This window comes from Clinocottus analis, unplaced genomic scaffold (genome assembly GCF_023055335.1).
Source record: "Clinocottus analis isolate CAN_PGR_092001 unplaced genomic scaffold, fCliAna1.0.p SCAF_10, whole genome shotgun sequence".
Taxonomy (NCBI): Eukaryota; Metazoa; Chordata; class Actinopteri; order Perciformes; family Cottidae; genus Clinocottus; species Clinocottus analis.
In genome coordinates, this window is record NW_027175821.1 from 9,194,298 (window position 1) to 9,213,891 (window position 19,594).

The 19,594-nt window shown below is 38.8% G+C and overlaps 3 protein-coding genes across 5 annotated transcripts; 1 reads left to right on the plus strand and 2 right to left on the minus strand.

Moving 5' to 3' along the window:
- Positions 1 to 914: 914 nt before the first annotated feature.
- LOC137792659 (uncharacterized) lies at positions 915 to 6,935 on the minus strand. Of its 2 annotated transcripts, none has more exons than XM_068588424.1 (9): positions 6,666 to 6,935; positions 5,894 to 6,169; positions 4,723 to 5,025; positions 4,048 to 4,350; positions 3,768 to 3,925; positions 3,579 to 3,668; positions 3,418 to 3,462; positions 3,233 to 3,277; positions 915 to 3,037 (listed from the first exon to the last, which is right to left on the minus strand). In XM_068588424.1, exons 1-9 carry the CDS (start codon positions 6,700 to 6,702, stop codon positions 2,873 to 2,875), a joined length of 1,422 nt encoding a protein of 473 aa, XP_068444525.1. In that variant the 5' UTR covers positions 6,703 to 6,935; the 3' UTR covers positions 915 to 2,872. The 2 variants fall into 2 exon arrangements, with proteins under 2 accessions (XP_068444525.1, XP_068444518.1); XM_068588417.1 differs by having other exon boundaries at positions 6,660 to 6,935.
- A 604-nt stretch (positions 6,936 to 7,539) lies between these two features.
- Positions 7,540 to 13,242, minus strand: LOC137792674 (uncharacterized). Its single transcript, XM_068588438.1, has 9 exons — positions 13,174 to 13,242; positions 12,987 to 13,032; positions 11,605 to 11,753; positions 11,345 to 11,477; positions 10,956 to 11,228; positions 10,565 to 10,864; positions 10,307 to 10,470; positions 10,107 to 10,226; positions 7,540 to 8,746 (listed from the first exon to the last, which is right to left on the minus strand). The coding sequence occupies exons 2-9, from the start codon at positions 13,027 to 13,029 to the stop codon at positions 8,573 to 8,575; spliced, it is 1,356 nt and encodes a 451-aa protein (XP_068444539.1). The 5' UTR covers positions 13,030 to 13,032; positions 13,174 to 13,242; the 3' UTR covers positions 7,540 to 8,572.
- A 573-nt stretch (positions 13,243 to 13,815) lies between these two features.
- On the plus strand, positions 13,816 to 19,585 carry LOC137791893 (uncharacterized). Of its 2 annotated transcripts, XM_068587121.1 has the most exons (11): positions 13,816 to 13,936; positions 14,297 to 14,354; positions 15,626 to 15,640; positions 15,716 to 15,846; positions 15,927 to 16,062; positions 16,531 to 16,812; positions 16,992 to 17,330; positions 17,433 to 17,614; positions 18,297 to 18,398; positions 18,523 to 18,621; positions 18,703 to 19,585. In XM_068587121.1, the coding sequence occupies exons 2-11, from the start codon at positions 14,303 to 14,305 to the stop codon at positions 18,928 to 18,930; spliced, it is 1,566 nt and encodes a 521-aa protein (XP_068443222.1). In that variant the 5' UTR covers positions 13,816 to 13,936; positions 14,297 to 14,302; the 3' UTR covers positions 18,931 to 19,585. The 2 variants fall into 2 exon arrangements, with proteins under 2 accessions (XP_068443222.1, XP_068443229.1); XM_068587128.1 differs by lacking the exon at positions 15,626 to 15,640.
- Positions 19,586 to 19,594: the final 9 nt, after the last annotated feature.

Consider the following 19,594-nt stretch of genomic DNA (forward strand, 5'->3'; position numbering starts at 1 on the left):
CTTCAGCCTGGGCCGGCCTGTGTTAAGTCCCTGCGTGCCTGCTTGGTTCCCTCCTGCTCATTCAGCTGGAAGCCTTCTTGATCCTCCAAGTTCACATCAGTGGTTGTCGTCCTCACTCCCACTCCAGCTGAGTGGAACAACCTGACCTCGGTGCCAGAATAATCAGTCTTGACTGCTCACTCTGCAGCAGCAAAACTCTCTTTCCTCCTCCACTTTGCTGTGGTGGAGAGCCAAGATATCGACCAAATGCGACGGTGAAACTGACTCACAGTGTCGTCGCCGAACTGTATCAGCGCAAAGGCAGAGCTTATTCGAGACTAAAATGCATTTACAAAATTATTTGATCTTAATGTAAAAGTATAATACCTATGAGAAGACTACCGGTACACAGTTTGTGTAAACGGAGCCTTTTACTTTTAAGCTGCAATGATGAAGATTATTTTTACAATTACAAATAAATAGGCTACTAGAAGCACATATGTATCATTTACAGCATGGATAAGCACATTCTTGTTAACGTAAATTTGAAAAAAAAAGTATAGCTCAGTAGTAGTGGAGTGAAGACTCATCTTCGATCATATTCTATTTTTTTTATTTTCTCATGACGGCATAAACATTATTCCAGTGCATTTTAACTTATAGCGCAAGTATGTTGTAAACTTAGAAAGATTACCGGGATCACTGAAGGTAAAAATACCACACACAAACCGATTGATGTCTCTGTAGTATTCCTCTTTGACACACAAATGGCTTTGTCATATTGTGGCTTGTGCTCAGTCGAGCTTCCTCTGTGAACCAGTTGGTTTGGTGTGAAGGAATTTATCTTCTTGGATGAGCTGCCTTTTGGCTGTGTATAGGGTATTACAGAATTACAAGTTACATGAAGACAGTGGAAAAAAATAGAAACCAAATAGTTGAGTGTTATTAGATTTAATCTACCTGACACAAAGTCTAAATAAACACCGATACATGCACAAGATGATTACGTGTCTGGATACATACATGTTTATGTTCATGATCTCAAAAAGGTTCCAGTTAGTACTTGAATGAAATCATATTCACATTCATATACATATTTAAACCATCACAAATTATGGCATGCATTAGAAAACACAAATAAAATTACAACAACTGACAAGAGCTAAACAATTATTAAAGCTCCAAATATGGCTTTAGAGTTGTTTAGTGACTGACAAAATAAGGCCATGAAAGTAGCACATTGCAGTTGTAGTACATTGTATTGTGTGTGTGTGTGTGTGTGTGTGTGTGTGTGTGTGTGTAAAAGTCCCAAATATATATTTATATTAAGTTGGACTTAAAGTAAAGCGCTGACGGTATACAGTACATGCAGTGCAGAGTTGTTTTTATGTCATGGAAAAGGCAACTGGGTCTTGTGACTCTTCTTATATTCATCCATGCAATATAATGTCAACACATATAGATATGTTTGTGTGACTCGCCCAAGCAACTTAAATTCAGGAACCATGTATAAATATTTGCTTCTTATTCAGAATCCCCACTAAACTACAATGCAGTTTTTAACTGAACTTGAGCTGCAAGCTCAATCTCATCCCGCAAAGGTGCAAGTAACTTAATATCGCAATAAAGACTTGTTTCCAATCCAGAGATTTTTAGAAAGATAGAACTACTTTATGTTTGGGTCTTCCCTGAAAATGCTCACAGTCAAGCTGGTCTGCAATAAATCATGTGTCCCTGAAGGAGGCAGCTATGCTTCACTTAGTATCCTACTCTACAATCTAACAAGCTCTTAAAGTGAGCCTCATGAGGTAGGACATTATTGTTAATGTAGGCTCTTTCAATTAAAAAAAATATCAATGGTTCTTAATCTTTGTTTTTTAATCCTTTCGTACAAAGTAAAATAAATACATAAAAAGGGCTAATTCAGATACAAAATATGGTTTCCACTCTTTCCTTAAAACATTTTGGAAAATGTTATTCCTTTCTTGCTGAGTTAGATGAGAGGAGGGATGACACTCCTCTCATCTAACAAACACTAGAAACGGGGAAAATGCTGGTGTGCAAATTCTATTAACTGACCAGCACCATTAATTAAGATGTTATATCTTGTTTCTTTGATTTGGGTGTCGGTAATATTTTTGATATGAAGTGCAATTTATAAACGTTCATTTAGATTACAATTTGGTTTACTCATAACACCACATTGACATTAAATTTCTGAAGGATCATAAACAGCAACATTTTCAGAGAAAAGAAAATTCTCACATTATCAAGACATTGGACTATAAGAGAGCACATTACGCAAGGCCACTGTCGACATGAAAAGATTCACACCCGAATTGAAATCAGTAACTTTACTAACCTCCCACCAATCTTGTTCCTCAGCTATAAAGCCATCAAAGAAGGCAACATTAGATTATAATCCAAAGCAATTTACATTGTTGCTCTATACACCGTAGACACAGCAACGGGGAGTAATTCAGGGTTAAGTGTGTTGTTCTAGGACGCAACGACGGGGACTAGCAGAGCCAGGGCTTGAACCACCGATTGAAAGACGGGCATGCTAACCACTGAGCCACAGTCGCCAACGTGTCTTGGCCAATCAGAGACAGAGGAGGGTGGGTCTTCATGGAATACAGTTTTGGGAAAATATGGATCATAATCTACCATAAATAACAGGCTTTGCAAATGTCAATGGCTTTGAAAAGTAATTTAGCATGTGGTTAGAAGAACACTTCAACATGTAATACAAACAAAAACCCTCTTTTGTACACTTTCTGCCGGTGGGCCATTGGTTACACTGTCCAAACTTCCTAAAATGTCAAACTATTTCTTTAATGTCACACTAATGAGTGAGTTAACAAATTAAGTGTATCTTTAGAAATCAAGGCTCTCAGAGGAAGTTGAGTTTTTCTGAGGTATAAACATCACAGTGAGTTGAGTCTGAACTTAGAAGGGGGGCAGTAGGAAAGGTCATCCCCTTCATTTCAAACCTTGGCTCAAGGTCAGAGGAGACAGGGACAGTTGGAGCGTCTGGCTGCTCTGCTGAAGCTGAAACCTGGAGAAGAAAAAGACGTGTCACAGTGTATTAGAGTATTACAAGCAGGCTAAAATTGCAAAAACATGTTTGTTTGAAGAAACACTGACAAGCATAAACAACACTTTGGAGAGCTACTAAAAAAAATCCAATATGGTTTGTAAATAGTAATGTTGAGACATACAACAGCACTTTAGTTGATCAAGTATTTTCTACCTGAGAATATGCTGGCGGCAAATTCACAGAAGGATGATCGTGTACCTACAGAGTGAAGCAACATATGACATATTAGTTATGAAGGGGGAAGAGTATAAACAGAGCTCCAGTGTTGAGCCAACAAGAGAAAGGTTCTCTATAAAATGCAAATACAATTGCCCTTTAATTGATCAAGTATTTTCTACCTCAGAATAAGGTGGTGGCAAATTCACAGACGGATAATCGTGTACCTACAGAGTGAAGCGACACGTGACATATTAGTTGTGAGGTGGCAAGAGTATAAACAGAGCTCAAGTGTTGAGCCAACAAGGGAAAGGTTCTCTCTATGAATGCAACAAACACTAACCAGCGGGCCGGCCAGAGTATAAGACTGAGCGGGTGTCTCAGAGGGCGGAATGAGTTGGTCTGATCTCGCTCCAACAGGCTCGCTGTCATACTGCGGTTTAAATAAAACAGAGAGACAATGGATAATAATGTTAACAACAGCAGCACCTTTAACTATAGAGGCGTGTACACACCAGTACGGTAGCCTTACCACTTGGTATTGAGCATCTGGTTCAGCAGCAGCAGTGTCAGATCTGTCCTCTTTGCTTTTGCTCTTTCCACAGCAGCAGCACTTCAGGCAATAGCAGAAGAGTGAGGAGAGGAAAACACCAACCCCAATACCAATACGAGAGGGCTCATAAGGTATTGCTGAAACAGTCAGTCAATTAGTTGATTGGCACCAAGAAGTAGATAAAAGCAAGAACTTTTATGACAAAGTGATCATTCAAAAACAGTCATCTGGCACTTATAAAAACATACAGGTTACTTACACTTCATTTCCAGTGACACCACTAAGGCTGTGTCGTCATTCTGATCTCTGATCTCATAGCGACCGTTGCATGACATCTGAAGGTCCTCTTTTGAAATCCCACAAGGCTCTAACAGATAAAACGCTACGCAATCAACGTCATCATAACGCCCGTCCAGCCTGCCTTGATGAACTATCTTGATCTTAAAATCCCCCGTCTGACCGTCACTTTCTGGGAAGAAGTAAATGTTGCAGGAGTTTGGTTCCAGATTCAAAGTGAACTCAAGGCGGTCCCCAGCATTCAGTTTAATGGTCTTTGTGATTTCTGGAAAACAGGACGCAAGACCCCAAAAGTTACAGTCCTGGACAGTTTCTAGTTTTGGCTTTCACTAAGCATATTTGCTTCATTTGCTTTCTTGATGAGAGGTAGGTGAGAAGATTGTTGTAGTTTTCCATCTTTGTGCTATGCCAAGCTAAGATGAGCATTCAGCTCTTATATTTTCATGTTTACTGTAAAGATATGAGTGTGTTATCTATCTATTCATCCAACTCTCAGCAAGAAAACAAATAACCAACATTTGAACGAAGTTGACAAGTTGATTCTGAAGTGTTATTACTTCATTAAATAGCTTTTAAATCTGATATACATATATTTTTTAGAACACAGTGACCATTCAAAAACACAAAGGTTACTTACGCTCCATTTCCAGTGACACCATAAAGGCAGTGTTGTCATTCTGATCTCTGATCTCATAGCGTCCGTTGCATGACATCTGGAGGGCCTGATTTGAAATCCCACATGGATTTATCCGATCAAACCCTACGCAATCCAATTCATCCAAACTTTCCTGCAGCCTGCCTTCACGAACAATCTCATTTTTTAACTTTTTCGGCTGACGGTCACTTTTTGGGAAGAAGTAAATGTTGCAGGAGTTTGGTTTCAGATTAAAACTTAACCTGACGGTGTCCCCAGTTCTCTTTTTATATGCCGTTGTAATTGCTGGAAGACAAAAAAGAGAGTATATTAAAGAGATATCGCAAAATCTTTTGAGAATCAAACTCTGCTCACGTTAGTCTTATATATATATATATATATATATATATATATATATATATATATATATATACATGGGGAATATGAAGCTCCTGCTACCTGATGGTTATATTAGCTTAGCAGGAAAACTGGAAATGGAGAAACAGCTGGCCTAGCTCTGTCCAAACGACAGGCACCGAGTCTGGGCCACAACTCCCCCTTAAACTTGCAGTTTGTCCATACAGATGTTTTTGCCATTACACGGGCAAACTTTACCTGCTGTTTCCAGTTGTTGTGCAAACTACAAGCTAGACATGAGAATTAATCATATTCTCCTCAAACTCTCAGAAAGAAAATACTAATCAAATTCCACAAATGTGCAACTGTTCCTTTAAATTGATATCAGTTACAATTGATTTCCATGATGCTATGTTTTCATCCATATGTTCCAAAGTATTTACTTTAAATGAGGTCCTCCAAATGTCAATGTGTCAAACATGCCTCATTCCTGACAATTGGTTCATATACCATGTTGAGCATAAACACTTCAGAGTGTAAAGAAAATTAAACTCTGTCTTCTTTTTTAGCTTGACCTTCATGCGACCTTCTTAAGTGAGGATTTTGATAAGCACAATATTATCTTGACCCACATGGCCATGCAACCATAATATTATACTAACTGACAGACAATTTATTATTGCGCTAACTTAAAATGCTCAAACTCAAATGAGTAAGAAAGGAGTATGACAGCCACAGTATCTTGACAAAAAGAAGTGCTGGGATAGAAAAATATAGCTTAAAATAATAAATAATAATAATTAAGAAGATTCTTCACCTTTTACTTCCAGTGTGTTGGTGGACAGTTCCATCTGATCTTCGTCTCTCATTATGTAGCGACCACTGTCTTGCTGAGTTAAATGACTTATGGAAAAGTAGCTCCTCATCATGATATACTTTCTGTCAAATATGACATGACGGTCACCCCGTTTCCACAAGGTCGTCACGTTTGAGGTGTCCTTGGGGCTGAATTCAATGAACTCCGGTTTTTTGGTTATATGGATGTAATGTGTGTCTCCATACACCTTCACTTCATGCCTGCCACCTGAGAGGCCTGGCGAGAGAAAGTCCAAAAGAAACATTGGGAATGTACCAGATATATTTTTTTCCTAAATTATTTCAACATGCATCTACATTTTAGAATTGTACATGTTGTTGACTACCATACATTAAAATGTAAAATACTCGAGCAATACACCTGGACTTACAGTATACGTAACTATATGTTTACAGTTGTGTTTACCATCTGGATTCAATAAAGGCGCATCGTCACTAACATGCAGATCTTTTACTACGGTAAAAGTAACAAAACCACAAAGAAAAAACACCTTGTACCATTAAATGTCCTACATTTAAAAGTATTCTTGAGTAAAATTACAAGGGTACTTACTTTTAGCTAGTATAAGCTAGTTCGTGTTCAAGTATACACCCTATGCCTACACAGACATATTACTTCGTCACTGCTGAGTCAAGTACTCAGTAGAAACCGTCTTGAAAGCAGTCTCGCTAAAGGACGATTAACAATTAGATGCAACGTTACTCACCCGTACCAACAAAGGCAGCCAACAACAACAACGCTATCATCATCTCCGTGTTTCACTACACGAGACCCGAGTCCAGTGTTAACCGTCTTGCGACCAGTTTATAGTTCATCAAGACGTAAACTGATGGCAAACACTTCAATGTGTTCACGACACCAAGACAGGAGTTTTACAATGCACACAATCCGCCCAACAACGTTATTATTACGGCTTTATTAGAGTAACCTTCCGCAGGTCTTGGTCTCCATTTCCCGGGACCACAGAACCGGGTGTGTCGTGTTGCGTTCAGGTACCGTCGGCATTCGCTGTTGCATTTACCATGGACGTTTCCGACTGAATTTAATTGCCTTTCGAACGTCCAATTCCCACATAACCGTATTCTGGTATAGAGCAGAAACCCTTTGTAACTACTTATTAACGTGGTATTCCACCCATTTTACACATGTAACTAAGCATATTACGCAACTCACAGGAAACGCTCAGTTGTACGATTGTCTTTCATAGCTCTCACAAGTCTAATAAATTCCCTGATCCTTATTTCGGACTGGGCTTGAGACCAACGGTGCCTTCACAGCTGTAGTTTGGTTAATTTGAATTAACCAAGTTAATTCAGTTATGCTATTTCAATTTCGAATATTAGTTCATCCACTATGAATAAGTTGCATTCAAAAAACGTATATCAAACTATGAAAGGTAAAAACAAATAATTGGAGATTGTTTTTAATTATATTGTGGCGTCCATAGTTTTACATAATTGCCTTTGAATATGTTTCTATACTATTTGGTGTAGTTGTCACACTGATTAAAAAAATTGTGTCTCAGAGTAAATTTGATATTACATTGCCTTTATCTGGTATAGTGCAGGTCTGGTATTGTATTCAGTCTAGTGAGACAGTTTATTTTGTTAAAAAAAATAGGAGTAAACGTCATTTAAAAAAAAGCGAAAGTCATAGTTACATATCTTAACATATAATGCACACACATATTTATATCAAATATCCCTCTTTTACATTTATTTCATGGCCGATGATCAAGGCTCAAGTTTTCTCAAAGCCACAACTGAAGGAAAAAACTCCATCTTATACAAAATGTACAAATATTTATGAAAGAATTGTATGTAACAGTTTCCAGTATATAACTTTTTTCTTTATATTTTTTACAAACCATGACAATAATACAAATATCACAAAACCTTGTCAAAATGTTATGATAAAGGCCACCCAGATAGGTTGACATATATAACTAAATTGGCACATAAGGGTTTGAAACAACCACAAGAAAATATAAGTACAGCTGGTAAAAGTAGCATCAATTACTGTGTAGTGTTCTGATCTCCATGAGTGCAGTCAGTGCAATATACTCACTCTAAAATCTGCTTCACAGACTCACAGTCATCATTATAACGTTTCTCTTATCTTTGTTATACTTTGCAGCAGGAGAAAGTGTACATTATGCATTCCTTATATAACCTGAGTTTAAAACACATTACTATTACAGTTCACACAGGTATCCTGATTATAGCCGTTCACTCTACAATTACTCCAGTATGGAGGTAGAATTAGTTACTTTCATTCTTAAATTGATTTATTTCTTTGTATAACGCCTGCTCTCTACTGCTTAGTTATTAAGAGTTAGTTATTTGATCACATTACATTTCTGTTTGGGTTTATATTAGAAGAAATGAACTCACACTTTCCCCGACAATAAGTCTGGTCCTGTGTCAACATAGTGAGAATTATATTGTATTTCTCTACATGGTTCTTATCCTATGTGTACGTATCACCACGTCTTTGCAAGTTTGCTGATACTTAATTATTTTTTTTTTTACTTAATCAAGGACTGAAATGGCTGTTTCTTCCAGTGACAAAGTCCAATGCTGGATTTAACAATGCATCACTGAGTTTTTGTTCTACTCCTTACAGAAAGTTGAGTTTATCGGAGTTATAAACATCACAGAAAGTTGAGCCTGAACTGAGGGGGAGAGCAGAAGATAGTCCTTTCAGCTCAAACGTTGGCTCAGGGTCCGAGGAGAGCCAATCAGAGCCAAGTACAGGAGCTGGACCGACCCCCTGCCTTCCGAGAGGACCAACCTGGAGAGAGAAGGGGAAAAAAAGAATAAGAAACGTGTGTTTTAAAGAAACAGTGTCAATAGGCGTGATGAGTCAAACATATATCTAAAAATGAAGAGTTCCTTATTTGTTAAGCTAATAATGTACATTTCTTGCATTTATAGTGGATTTTGTATGTTTGTGTGTACTTCAGGCAGAGGGGGGCTGTACCCCTATAAGGTAAAACACATGCAAGTCAGAAAGATTTTAACATGCAGGAATCTTATAATACTTTGGGGGATGGAAATAATAATATTGTTATCATGAATTCAATGTGTTATGCTGTGGGCTTTAACTTGAGTTCTATAATTTGAGTCTTTATTTGTATACATTTTGGCAAATTGACAACAATGTAATCAGAATTAGCTATCGGCGGTTCCTGTTTGCAATGTCCCCATGGATAAATAACAATGGATTACTTTGAAATTGAACAAAACAAGTTATTTTTTATGGCCAGATTTAGTGTCACAACTGGTTGTGTGCTATCATGTTTTTCACGTACTGTAAAACTTAATAAAAAACTTTAAAATTACAAAAAAGTGATGATTTTTTAGGATGTTCTGAAGTTGTCAGAAGTGTTTTTTTTTTAAATTATGATTTCCTATTAGGTTCATGGGCATTATTTCACAACGATCATAATAATTTGAGATAATGTTATCCTCGGAGAATATAAGTCACACTAAACCCATAAATATGTGTATCATGTATGTGTGTATTAAATGATAGGTTCACAATTAAAACAATAGTCTGGTGCCCATAACAACTATGAAACATGTTTTACTAGCTTTAATCACTCATCCTGGTCATACTGGCCAGCAAGAGATCCCTTCCTAATGTGAAACCAATTCAAACGATCGGCGACAGAATCTTCTAAGCTTACAATCTTATTTTCACAAAATATTGTTCTCGCCTTACTGTCCGTCACAGCCCAGCGACGAGGCACTGTCCAGGGAAATATAAGAAGAGAATTTGGTCCTCAAAAGGCAAAAACTTTGAAAGATACCAACTCGATTTGATAAACTCAGACTTCAAATATATATTGAATTGTATTTTTACCCCCATCACTTACATTATAAGCACGACAAGAAGGGATTTCTTAACGGGCAGTATGAACAAAAAAAATAGTTACAGCAAGAAAACTTTTTTTTCAAATACATGGGCATTTGAGTATTGTTTAAGACTTGGGCCAAATAAGTATATTAAAACACAATAACTAACTGGCAACACTGGCATGCCTTTTACCTCACACAGTGTGTGTCCATCAACACCACCCACTAAAACTCTCTCATGACCCCCTATGAAGACGCACCTCGTAGTTTAAAAACCTTTGTACAACACTTACCAATGGGTCAAGCAAGATAGTTGTGCGTTCTCTAGAAACGAGGGAATTCATTGAATAATGAGTAGAGTGATCTCCAGCAGGTGCAGCAGAGTAACTTGGGCCCACAGGTTGATTTGTATCCTGCGATTGAATGGAGAATATTGAAGTGAAAATAGCAATACATATAACAACCAGTTGGTTAAATTTGACCAGGTACTTACGTGGTAATACACAGCAGGTGTGGCTGCGGTCTGAGGAGCAGGCTCGGCCCTCTTAGAGGAGCTCTTTTTACAGCAACACTTCCTCACACAGCAACAGCAGGCAATCACAGCAAAGATACTCCCGGCAATAATACCAACATAAACAATAGTTGTCGCACCTGATTCTGTAAGAGCAGAAGAACCAAGAGCGGGTTCTGTTAATTCGATTCATCAGTTCATTAGTTATTGTTTTTTACAAAATAATGTGCTGTTGCTTACCCGGTTCCACAAACAAATACACAGTCTGGGCCAGGTTGCCTTGTGAGTCCCTAAACTCTAAGGTGCCAGAGTCTATAGTTTCCAAATGGTCGATCTTGAAGCCACCATGCACAACCCGTATCCTCTTTGTAAAATGTACTGAGGACCATTCATCTTCTGTGAGCAGATTGCCGTCATGCATCAATCTTTGTTTTTCCTCTTCCCCCACAGGTGTAAAATCCACAGTCCACTGGGCAGTCCCTGGAGGATATTGGATGAAGACCTGTTCATTCACCTTTTCAGTATGGTCTAATTGGTGCTCTGCGAGTGATAAAGAGTATAGTGTAAGAACATTGCATTAGATACGCAGCAGTCTGAAAGCTCACATGCAGATTCATTTTTCTTCCATCACCTCTGACTTCGAGCAGTATCCTAGATAGCAAAGTGTGGTCTTTTGCTCGGAAGTTGTAGTGGCCCATGTCTGCTTGATTGAGATTCTTAATTTCCCACTTATTACGCTTAAGCCGTCCTTTGCCTCCCTTACTGGTCTGAGGATCGGTGCGATTCCATAAGACCTTTGACTGGTCCACATTGTGAAGGGGAGTGAACTCCAGGAATTCAGCCTGTCTAGGAACATCACATGAGTAGATTCTCCCGTAAAACTGCATTTCTTTGGATGCACAATCTGAAAAGGCATATACAGAAAGACTTGTTGCAAAAACCTAAGAGAAAATATTGTGTTCACAAAGATTTTCTGATGAAAAGGGCCTTTAAATGTACAAGATAGTGTAACATTCTCACCTTTAATTGTCAGTTTGAGAACATTTTTATGTCCATCATTGGTATTTGAGATGGAAAAAGTTCCAGCATCCCTTTCTGTCAAATCTGTGAATTTAACTAAGCCAATCTGGACTTTGAGGCGTGGGTGCTTTGCCTGAATCAGTGGGTAACACAATTACAAAATTTACTCAGGACAGAGAGTGTTTGCTTTGATTTTCGTCATGTTCCAGATCTTGGATGTCATAACGATACTGGTGATAGTGCTAATTAAAGATGCTCACCTCCTCCTTATCCATCACTAGCTGCCTCGGTCCCCCATTACTCGGAGTGAAGTACAACTTTCCATTGAAAAGAGGTGGTGTATAGTAGAATGGTAAAGTCAAACTTTTGCCATAGCACTTTTCTTCGTACAAAACATCAGAAAATGAACCTTCAATCAGAAAAATACAATTAAAGAGATAGACAGAGGCACTATTAAGATACGTCAATTTCAAAACATCTGAGGACATGTGAATAACATAACTTCATTAAATTTGAAACCACAGAAAAATGTGTTAATTATTTTATCCCACAAGATAAACAATAATTTAAAAGATATGTTTAGACAACAATGATGCAACCTCAATATCAGAATTAAACTTATAATAGGTCAAATTTATCGGAATTTAGAAGGTCTGTATAAAGTAATACAAGGTAAATAAAGATTTAAAGATAATAAAACGTAAAGAAGGCTCAGAATCGGAATATATGGTATATAAACTTTCACTGATTTATTTCAATTTAATTTAATTAACTATAAACTTGTTCTGCTCTCTTTAATTAACAAGTTACAGTACTTAATAGCTTATATATATATATATATATATATATATATATATATATATATATATATATATATATATATATATATAAATATATAAATAAAACACATTTGAACCAAGTAATATTTGACCAATTGGAGAGAGGGTCCGGTGGTGACAGTTGTTTTCTGTTTGATTTGAATTTATTGCAAACATAAATTCAGCAACCCAGAGATACAAGTTGTATTCCACATTCATTCACAGAACATACTGGGAACATTTTTCACATTGTCGTTACACACAACTGACATATAGTTCACATGGGTGATCAGAGATGGTTGTAACTTTTCAGGCCTCTCTGGAGCTCTCAAAATTAACACTACAATGAATGTTCCTAATTTCTCCAATCTATCACATAATTAATTAAATTATGTAAAATACATGGAGTTCCAGTACTGCCAACCTACCCCACTGGTGTAAGTTGTAACAGTTAGGTGAGGGAAGAATTTAAAATTCAGACCACGCTGCAACTTGATCAGGGTCGCAAAGACCATGAAGAATGTCTATATTCCACTATAATGAACTGTTGCTGATACATTAAAAAACTTTACAAGAAACGTATTCTCTGTACGCCAATAGAAATGTGTAGCCTACTTATGTGTCTCATAGGGTGAGTTAAAATATTTTTTAGTGTCACGGGTCATTCCTTCTTGGTGAAAGGGGCCCCTACACTGCCCTCACATAGAGGATGTCGAGACCTCGCTTATGGAAAAATAAAACAATGCAAGTCGAGATGCATGCCACATAGATACAACCTGTATCGCAGCATGTTTCTCCTGTGAGGTTTTGTAAATGATACTCACCACCGAACCACACGCAGGCAACAGCCGCGTACAACAATAACATGTCCTGCAGAGAGAGGAGACGTTTACTAGCACATATCGACTTTTACTGCGGCCATTACGTCTCTCTAAACGAGACATGAGAGCACAAAACGGAACATCGAGCACAACATCTGAACAACGTACAGGCAAGAGGATGTCTACTCACTGCAAAGTAGTTTCCTTCTGTGTTACGGTCAAGTTTGCGTGTTAGGAGAAAAAACACTCCTGGGCGAGGCTTCATTCACACTGTTTGCGCCACAGTCTGCGCACTACGAAAACTGCGCATATGAGGTGGTGGACTCGTTCTACACATGTTTTAAGGGACAGTGTATTTTTGAGTAATGTGTATGTTGTAGTTGATTCAGATTGAGCTAATTAGGTTTGGTAGTTTGATCTATAAAAACATATATTGTTGTATGAACGTATATATTTCTGTGTGTACATTGTTTTAATTGAAAATGTTCCATAACTGTCGAATACATGTAAAAAAGTGCAATATCTCCTATACATTGAAGTGGAGTTCAAGTACTGAAAGTGGCATTCAACGGATACCCTCAAGTTAAGTATATCATAATAGTAGTATAGTAATAATCTGATACAAGTGAGCATGTGTCCTTGTGTTTTTGTAAATTCTTGAAAACGTTTCCGACGTAACATTGTCACACAGCCCGTCAGGAGGATCCCACGTTGTAACTGGGAACTTTCTTACGCTATCAGCGCATTTATACCCAGGGCCAGGCAAACATAACGAAAGATGTGACGCATCTTGCGTAGGAGCTGCAGAGAATACGGCACACCATCGCCATAAATAAAAGAAGTGGACCAATGCCCATGCGCGCTCTGCAGAGGACGTTGTTATCCTCTTATCCACATTGACATAATCATTCACAAATATACAGCCGTGGATTCATTCTTCACACACCCTCCAGGTGAGTTCAGATGCGTCACAGACGATGTGATCATGTGTACGTTTATCAATAACTGGCGGCCTGATGGTCCGCTGCATCGCTGTAAATGTTGTCCATCGGCTGGGAAGCATGTTGGACACCTGAGTGGACATTCAGACAGCAGACAGGGCGTCATGGATCAGTGTGACAATATTGATTTGAGCTATCTTTGGATGTACGTATGCATCGCTCTGTAGAAACAACCACAGATGTCTTTGAGTTCCCTCTTGGGTAGCTTGTTGAGCGATGATGGCATGTACCGCGGCTTGTTTTCAGAGGAGCGTAAATGACAATCTCTGTCCACCGTGCTTGTTGATAAACCATCATGGTCTGTCTTGACAGGTGAAGATGACTTCCTGTGTCCTGCTCACTCTCCTTTTTGCCCTTCCTCTGGCTCCGGGTAAGTTCATTAATATCATATTTGTGCACTTTTAATAAGACGCCTCATGGTTTTCATACCCTGCAAATAACTGCTTGAATAATTGTTAACTGATAATTTCCTAATGCTTTACATATCACCTTTATAAGTTACTCCTAAGAAGAAAACAAATTGCCGGGTCCCTTTGACTGGTGTAAAGCCTTTTTGTATGTGGTAAACCATCAACTGCATTGTTTTCCCCATTTTGATAAGATGTACAGTTTTCATATGCAAATGTTAATGAGGTCATTCAGAGAGAATTACAGATTTCTCATTTTCTAAGAAGCCGCCAGCTGTCATGTGCAATTATGAATGCAAATACATTCATAAATCATCAATACAGGGTTCTTAACATAATCTGTTGAATCCACAGTTATAAATGTTAATTTGAGGTAAAAAAAATAAATAAAAAATTGATTAATGGTCCAGATTAACCCGCTACTCTTTTTCAGGAAGTCAAAGGTCAAACAGTTCATTTGATGGTATGTAAGTGGTATTTGAGATTTGTCCCCCTATTGATTGTTTGTTTTGGGGAAATACATTGCTGTTTGGTTTGGCCAACCTTTAGTGCGTAATTGTGGATTCAAAGAATTCAAATGTGTCACACGGGAGGAGAATAATCACCACAGCCTGGAAAACCAAAACAATTTCGTTATTAATGACTTAGAATTGGTCGATACAGCATTAGAAGCAATAATAATGATGATACCTTATTTGTAGAGCACGTTCCTTAACAAAGTTCCAAAGTGCTTCATGTGTAAGATGAAAAAGCTAATAATAAAGGTAAACAACGAGATCATAAAACACAAGGGATTGAAAAGTTAAAACTGGGACAATATACAATAGCAATGATGGAAAGGTAAAACTACGTACAATTTGCATAAAAGCTTTCTTTTAAATGAATATTTTAAGACATAGCCTGTCTAATCAGAATATATGGTCTTTAATAGAACAAGGACAGCCTGAGCATATCTGCCAGATACCAGAAGGTCGTTGGTGACCTTAACAAGAACTGACTCTGTGCTACTGCGACCTCTAAAACCTGGCTGAAAAAAAATCCATTATTCATTATTATTATTAATTGTCAGCAAGTCATTCATTACTGCACAATTCAAAAACCCATGACAACTCGAACTATAAACTCTAATATAAAGTGGTACCACCTTCTCAGTAATTTTCCAATTGTATGTGAGGTCTAAGTATTGTGTCGGAGAGGAGGACTAATAATCAGATGACTTCTTCTCTCCCTACAGGATGGGTTGTACCAAGTGAGTCAAATGCATGACACATCCTTCACCTATACATATTCTCTGAAGAGGTTAGTGACTTCTCTTCCACTCCAGGTGAAAGAGAAGAAGCCCAGATGGTGTGTGCTGGGAGGGAATTCCGTCTGCCTGTCTACTCAACATCCAGAACGGTGACTTTTACACCGGACCCTGAGGGGCCACGGCGCACCCTGCTGGACAAAACCATTGTGAGTGGAAGTGTGTTGATGCTTGTTTGATGCTTCTCTCTGTTTCAAGTTTCCAAAAGCTATTTATTGTAAAACTGCAGGTAAGGGACCGGAGGTTTGAGTGGACCAGAGATAAGATGCTCGTCCTGAGAGAAGTGACTCACAGTGATCAGGGACTTTATGCCATCAAACTGTACTCTGGATTTACCTACGAGGCTGTTCGGTTGACTGTTTCAGGTACAAGAGTCTACTCCTTTTCTCCAATCCAGCCTTGTGGGTTTTTTTTCACAGCACATCACCAATAAAACCATTATGAAAAGTTTAGAGGGGCAATGTCTCTTTGGTTGAACTGCTGACAAACACAAAAACATCTGAAATGTAATAATGGCATTTAAGAGATACTGCTTTTTAGTAAGGTTGCTTTAACAATGTTCGAATCTGCTCGAGTATCTTTAACAATTATGCTGTATTTTGAGCACATTGTGTGTGTTTTTTATTTAAAATCTCAATCTGAAAAGTAAGGGTCAATGCAGTTGAGCAAAAAGTAATATCGGAAATGTAGAAAGTGGAAGTATAGTAGCATACAAAAACTCAAGTATAGTCCCTCACAATTGTACTTCAGAACAAAACATGATCAAATGTACTTTCAATACTGCTGATCATTCTCTGCCTATCTCTCATGCCCCTTCCTTCGTCCTGCTTCAGAATGCATCAAATCCTACCACAGAAACTATGGGGATAAATATGAGCACAACATCCCTGAAAATGGCTCCCTACTGGAGTTTTCTCCCCGGGGTGCTCCACCGGAGGCCATGCCAGTTGTTCTGTGGAACCGGACGGACCCTGTGACCAGCGATGCAGGCCGAGGGCGGCTGCGGGGAGGGAAGGTCTGGGTGGCCGAGAGAATGACGCAAGCGGACCAAGGCAACTACACTGTGAGGGACATCAACGGGAAGGTCTTGTCTCACAGCACTCTCACTGTTCGAGGTGAGCAAAGATGGAAGATGACAGGATAACTTTTAGGAAGTTGACTAATGAGTTTCTTTAACTTTAGGGTCGTGTCATCTATAACATTTATATTTTATCTTTCCCTTCCCACCTTTTCATATCGTTGCATTTCCTTCCTTCTGCCCCCCCTGTCTATGTGTTCATGATCCTGGGTGCAGGGCACTCCTTCAATGTCACCCGCTTTACCAAGGAGTCTCTAAACCTGCCCCTCTTTCTTCCTGTCCCTCATGCCCACCTCATTTTTATCCCCACCCGGTACACTGACAAATCCTCCCTGGGCCCTTTTGACCCCAAACCCCCTCATGGCCCAGTGCAGCTGATCCGCGAGGGCCATATAACGGACCACGACATGCGCTACAGGGGCCTCATCTCGCTGGGCAGGAACGGCTCCATTAATGAGGTCATCATAATGAGCCTGACTTCAAGGCATGACGGGGTGTATGAAATCAGAGATGTGGTTGGCAACCTAGTATCCTCCACCTGGTTGCAGGTGATCGGTGAGTGACAGCATGTCTTTAAATGTGTTTTTATTTTTATTCTGAATTTCGTGTTTTCACATTCTGCCATTTGGCCCATCTCTGTGTCTCTGCTCTCTCCAGAAAAAGGAGTCAGATGGCGAGCATTTCTCAAGTCCATCACTGTCCCTTCTGGCATGTTTTTGTCACTGGTTGGTTTCATTCTGTTCATGAAGCGATACCCAAACTGCAGCCTGTCACAGATCATCACTGGCTTCAGAACAAACCGCACTCCACCAGCCAACCCTCCGAGGGTTAACATCCAGGTAAGGAAATGAGGAGAAAGAGGGCTATACTTTTAGCATGTCAATTGATCTTTGTGATTTGCTGCAGTGTTTTTTTCTGGTATTAGATACATTTAAAAATATCAAAGACACAAAATACAATTACCCCATCATAGACTGCGTAGTCTATGATCCATATTTTGTATGAAGAAGGCTTGAATTCCTATCCATTGAAAATCCTTTATAAGTGTGTCTAAATGTGGATCAAGCCATCCAAGGTCTTGTTTTTTGCCAAGAGGCAGAGGTATATACAAAATAAATATACAGACAGGTGACAAATTAAAGAATGAACCTGAACAAATGAATGAGATGAAAATAGACAGTGCTCTCTTTCGCCATCATCAAAACTAGAGGGAATATCTATTAAAAGGAACACTCTTTGCTCTTCCATTGGAGACCCACATACTTCGACAATCTACGACAAGGAGCATTAAAGCTGTTGTTATGTCTCCTGGTAGCCATCTCCTTAATAAGTCACTTTATGTACCTGTTTTCTTAAGTTACTCAAGTGTAGCTCACATAATAATGTTTGCTATTACACCAAATAAGGCATGTAAGTTAGTTGCATAATTTCAAGTCAGCTGTGAGCTATTCTCTGCCACCGCGTCATCAAATCAAGTGGCTGCACTCAATTTTACGTGTCTGCGTGTGGTTGTTTCTGCAGGATTACAGCCAGCCCAGACCTCAACCCTCAGGCTACTATAGTCACTCTCAGCCGCCTGGAACACCAAGGAAATTTACCCCAAGAGCCAGTCCTACTCATACTGTAAGGCTCATAGGCTGAATTAAATCAGTTAATAGGTTTTGTGCCTTTGCTTAAAATTCTTCAGTAGCATTGAGTACGTGTACATGTACCATATGTGATTGTGTGCTGCTGCTTATATTTGTAGGATTACGGTCCACTTGTGGTTGAAACTCCGAGAGCTGAAAATCAGGAAGCACACAGATTGGCAGCAACGAGTTCCCCTTGTCGTAATTCAACCACTGAGGTAATACCACGCTCCAGGTTTGAGTATTTGCATATCAGAGACTAAAATGTTTTTCAAACATGTGTGTTCATTCCTTTCTAGCGGGACACACCTCACAACAGTGAGGAAGAGAGAAGGATTTCCTTTTCGGTACCTGGGGCTTCAGACTGCCTGCACTCCTCAGAGGACTGTGTTCAATTTCAGATAAAAAAAGATGGAGATAACGGCAGGAGGAGCACATCACATGGTTACTTTTCCACACTGCCACTAGACAGGGACACTTCTGAATCCTGCAGTATTTACACTTCAGAGAAACTGAACTTCTTATAAAACAGGGAATTGGAGCTGAAGGAAGAAGAGAGAAGACGTAACGTGGAGGAACTACAGTTTTGGATTAGGAAGAAAAATACCCGACCCGTGCCTTTTGTATCTTAGCCTAGTTTTAATGGTTTGGTATGATAATTGCATGTCATTTTTTTTATGAAGCATGAGTTTAGCGTTAGCTTTCCTGTCTCATAGTACACATTTTTGGACACTGATACCTCCAGACCCTCAGGACCAGTATAATCTGCACTGTATTTGCTGAGTGTTGGTATGAGTGTGTTTGTGATGTGATGTAGAAAGAAGAGTTGTGATACAAAAGTTTGCAAAAGGGAATTCTAAAGTACTGTACAGTAATATATAGTTTATGTATGTGTCTTTCTCCATCCACCATGCTAACAATTTCTAAATGCAACAACTATTAATTATCATGTTCAATGTCTGCTCTGCAGTTCAGTATTTTTTGCAGTGATACAGTGTATATACACTCAAAGTAATTGTAGTAATAGCTTTGTGAAATGTTCCACCAAATATTACAATAGCCTATTAATCTATGAACGTTGTGAATAGGATAATATATTATCACCAAATCTTTCTTTTGAGAAAAGAGATTGGACTGCTGCTTGTGATATTTTTGGACGTTCAAAATGTCATCTGTGAAACAATAAATATA

Excerpts from the sequence above, each read along its gene's own strand:
- LOC137792674 (XM_068588438.1), bottom strand. The coding sequence starts at position 13,029 with ATGTTATTGTTGTACGCGGCTGTTGCCTGCGTGTGGTTCGGTG. Across the intron at positions 11,478-11,604 it reads TAGTGATGGATAAGGAGGAG|GCAAAGCACCCACGCCTCAA; the intron begins GTGAGCATCTTT and ends CCACTGATTCAG. Across the intron at positions 10,471-10,564 it reads GTATTTGTTTGTGGAACCGG|AATCAGGTGCGACAACTATT; the intron begins GTAAGCAACAGC and ends CTGCTCTTACAG.
- LOC137792659 (XM_068588417.1), bottom strand. The coding sequence starts at position 6,702 with ATGATGATAGCGTTGTTGTTGTTGGCTGCCTTTGTTGGTACGG. Across the intron at positions 5,026-5,893 it reads CAACACACTGGAAGTAAAAG|CAATTACAACGGCATATAAA; the intron begins GTGAAGAATCTT and ends TTTGTCTTCCAG. Across the intron at positions 3,463-3,578 it reads ATACTCTGGCCGGCCCGCTG|GTACACGATTATCCGTCTGT; the intron begins GTTAGTGTTTGT and ends TTCACTCTGTAG.
- LOC137791893 (XM_068587121.1), top strand. The coding sequence starts at position 14,303 with ATGACTTCCTGTGTCCTGCTCACTCTCCTTTTTGCCCTTCCTCTGGCT. Across the intron at positions 16,813-16,991 it reads CAGCACTCTCACTGTTCGAG|GGCACTCCTTCAATGTCACC; the intron begins GTGAGCAAAGAT and ends TCCTGGGTGCAG. Across the intron at positions 18,399-18,522 it reads GAGCCAGTCCTACTCATACT|GATTACGGTCCACTTGTGGT; the intron begins GTAAGGCTCATA and ends TTATATTTGTAG.